Here is a 1,655-nt window from a genome sequence, read left to right on the forward strand (position 1 = left end):
AAAAAAAAAAAAAACAGCGACTGTGAATGAATACACCCACGACAAACTTCGCTACACACACAGAGAGGCAGCACCAACGCAAGTGATGCGTCATGCACAGCACCCCATTCAAACACTAAAGCCGTGCTTCCAGCGCCGCCACCTCCGCCTGCACGTTCGCCCGCGCTCTCACCTCTAACGCATCGTAGAAGAACTTCGTCTTGTACCACCGCGGGTGTTGCAAGAAGCCACGCAGAAACGCCGCACGACCCAGGCGAAAGTCGGCCTCACTGTGCCAACTGTACTCCCACCGAACATCGGCTGCGTACTGCTGGTAGCGCGCCGCCTCACTCCCTAAAATGGCGAGGTCTAGATCAAGAAATAGATGGAGATCACTTGGGGGCATCGGCACCGTTGCGGATTCATCCACGCCACTTCCACTGCCGATGTTGCTGTCTCCTCCCTCATGTTGCCCGTGGCACGGCTCCACCGACATGTGGTGCTTCGTCCTGAGAATGAACTCAACAACCCTCGCCTCCACAGTCGATGCAGTGTCGCCCTGTGTGTCGTCCCACAGCAGCGGCACCGGCGGGCCCTCTGCCTCGCCCAGGGTCACCGCTGTTGTTGTTGTTGTTGTTGTTGTTATTGTTGCTGCGTGCGACGTCGACAGCTGGCGGCACTCAGCCCAAAAGGTCTGGAACCACTCAGCACTGCGTTCCTCGTTATCGCCACGTCGTGGGTCGTAGACCGCGTCGTGGAACAGCAGCGCCAACTCCACGACGAGGCACCGCGTTGTGTCGCCCTCCAGTGGCAGGCGGTGCGCTGCCGGCGCCCCTGCCTGGTACCGTGCGAGTTGCTGCAGCATCTCCTCGAGGTGTGCGAGCGTGTGGTAGCGCCGCTGCGGTTCACTGTAGCGCGTGAAAATGTACGTTGCCCACAGCCTAGCGGCGGCGTCAGTGTGCTGCGAACGTAGCACGCGGCGGAGACAGCGCTCCCAACACGCATGCGTCAGCACAAAGGCGGGGGTGGTGGCACCACTCATACACCTCTGCAGCGCCGCACCCACATGGTCACTCATCCCCGCCACTATACAACCACAGCCCTCCTCCTGTGGGTGTTTATTTGCTTCTGCAGAAGCTTCACCGGTGGTGTGGCTATCGAGATGAGTGGGTAAGAGCGAAGGTGGAGGGGCAGAGAGCAGAAAGAAGCGCATTCAGGACGTTGCAGAAGTCAAGTGATAGCTTTACGGAGACGGGGAGGTATAAAAACGTTTGAATAGACTCGAGTACTCCTGTTCCTCATTTCCTGAAATAGGAGCAGTAATATGAACGCGTGCAGCAGTAAAGAGTAGGGGTAAGGCAAATGGTAAAAAGAGTAATAGCACAAAGAGGAGGAGGACGAAAAAAAAAAGGAACTACGGGTGAAAAATACGGTCGCAGCGAGTGCCCTTCACCCCAGAGTTTGTACATCTTCGCTCTTTTCTGGCGGATATATATATATATATATCGCCCTCACTCACCTTCCTCGCATTTTCGTCCTCTGTTTCTTTGCAGGTGCCTTCTGTTGCGCTGCCTGCCCCCTCCCCCCTCACCACCCCCTCCTCTACCCGAGTTGGCGGGCAAGTTAAACAAAACGAAAACAGAAAAAAGATCGAAACAGCAGTGTAAGAGCCAGAG

At 56.2% G+C, this 1,655-nt stretch overlaps 1 protein-coding gene across 1 annotated transcript; it reads right to left on the bottom strand.

The window, feature by feature from the left end:
- Positions 1–115: 115 nt before the first annotated feature.
- On the bottom strand, positions 116–1,057 carry DQ04_10621020 (hypothetical protein; the record flags this gene model as incomplete). The annotated part of the gene is made up of 1 exon (XM_009316307.1): positions 116–1,057. One exon carries the CDS (start codon positions 1,055–1,057, stop codon positions 116–118), a length of 942 nt encoding a protein of 313 aa, XP_009314582.1.
- Positions 1,058–1,655: the final 598 nt, after the last annotated feature.

Source organism: Trypanosoma grayi (assembly GCF_000691245.1).
Source record: "Trypanosoma grayi strain ANR4 Tgr_1062_V1, whole genome shotgun sequence".
In the NCBI taxonomy this organism is placed as follows: domain Eukaryota; phylum Euglenozoa; class Kinetoplastea; order Trypanosomatida; family Trypanosomatidae; genus Trypanosoma; species Trypanosoma grayi.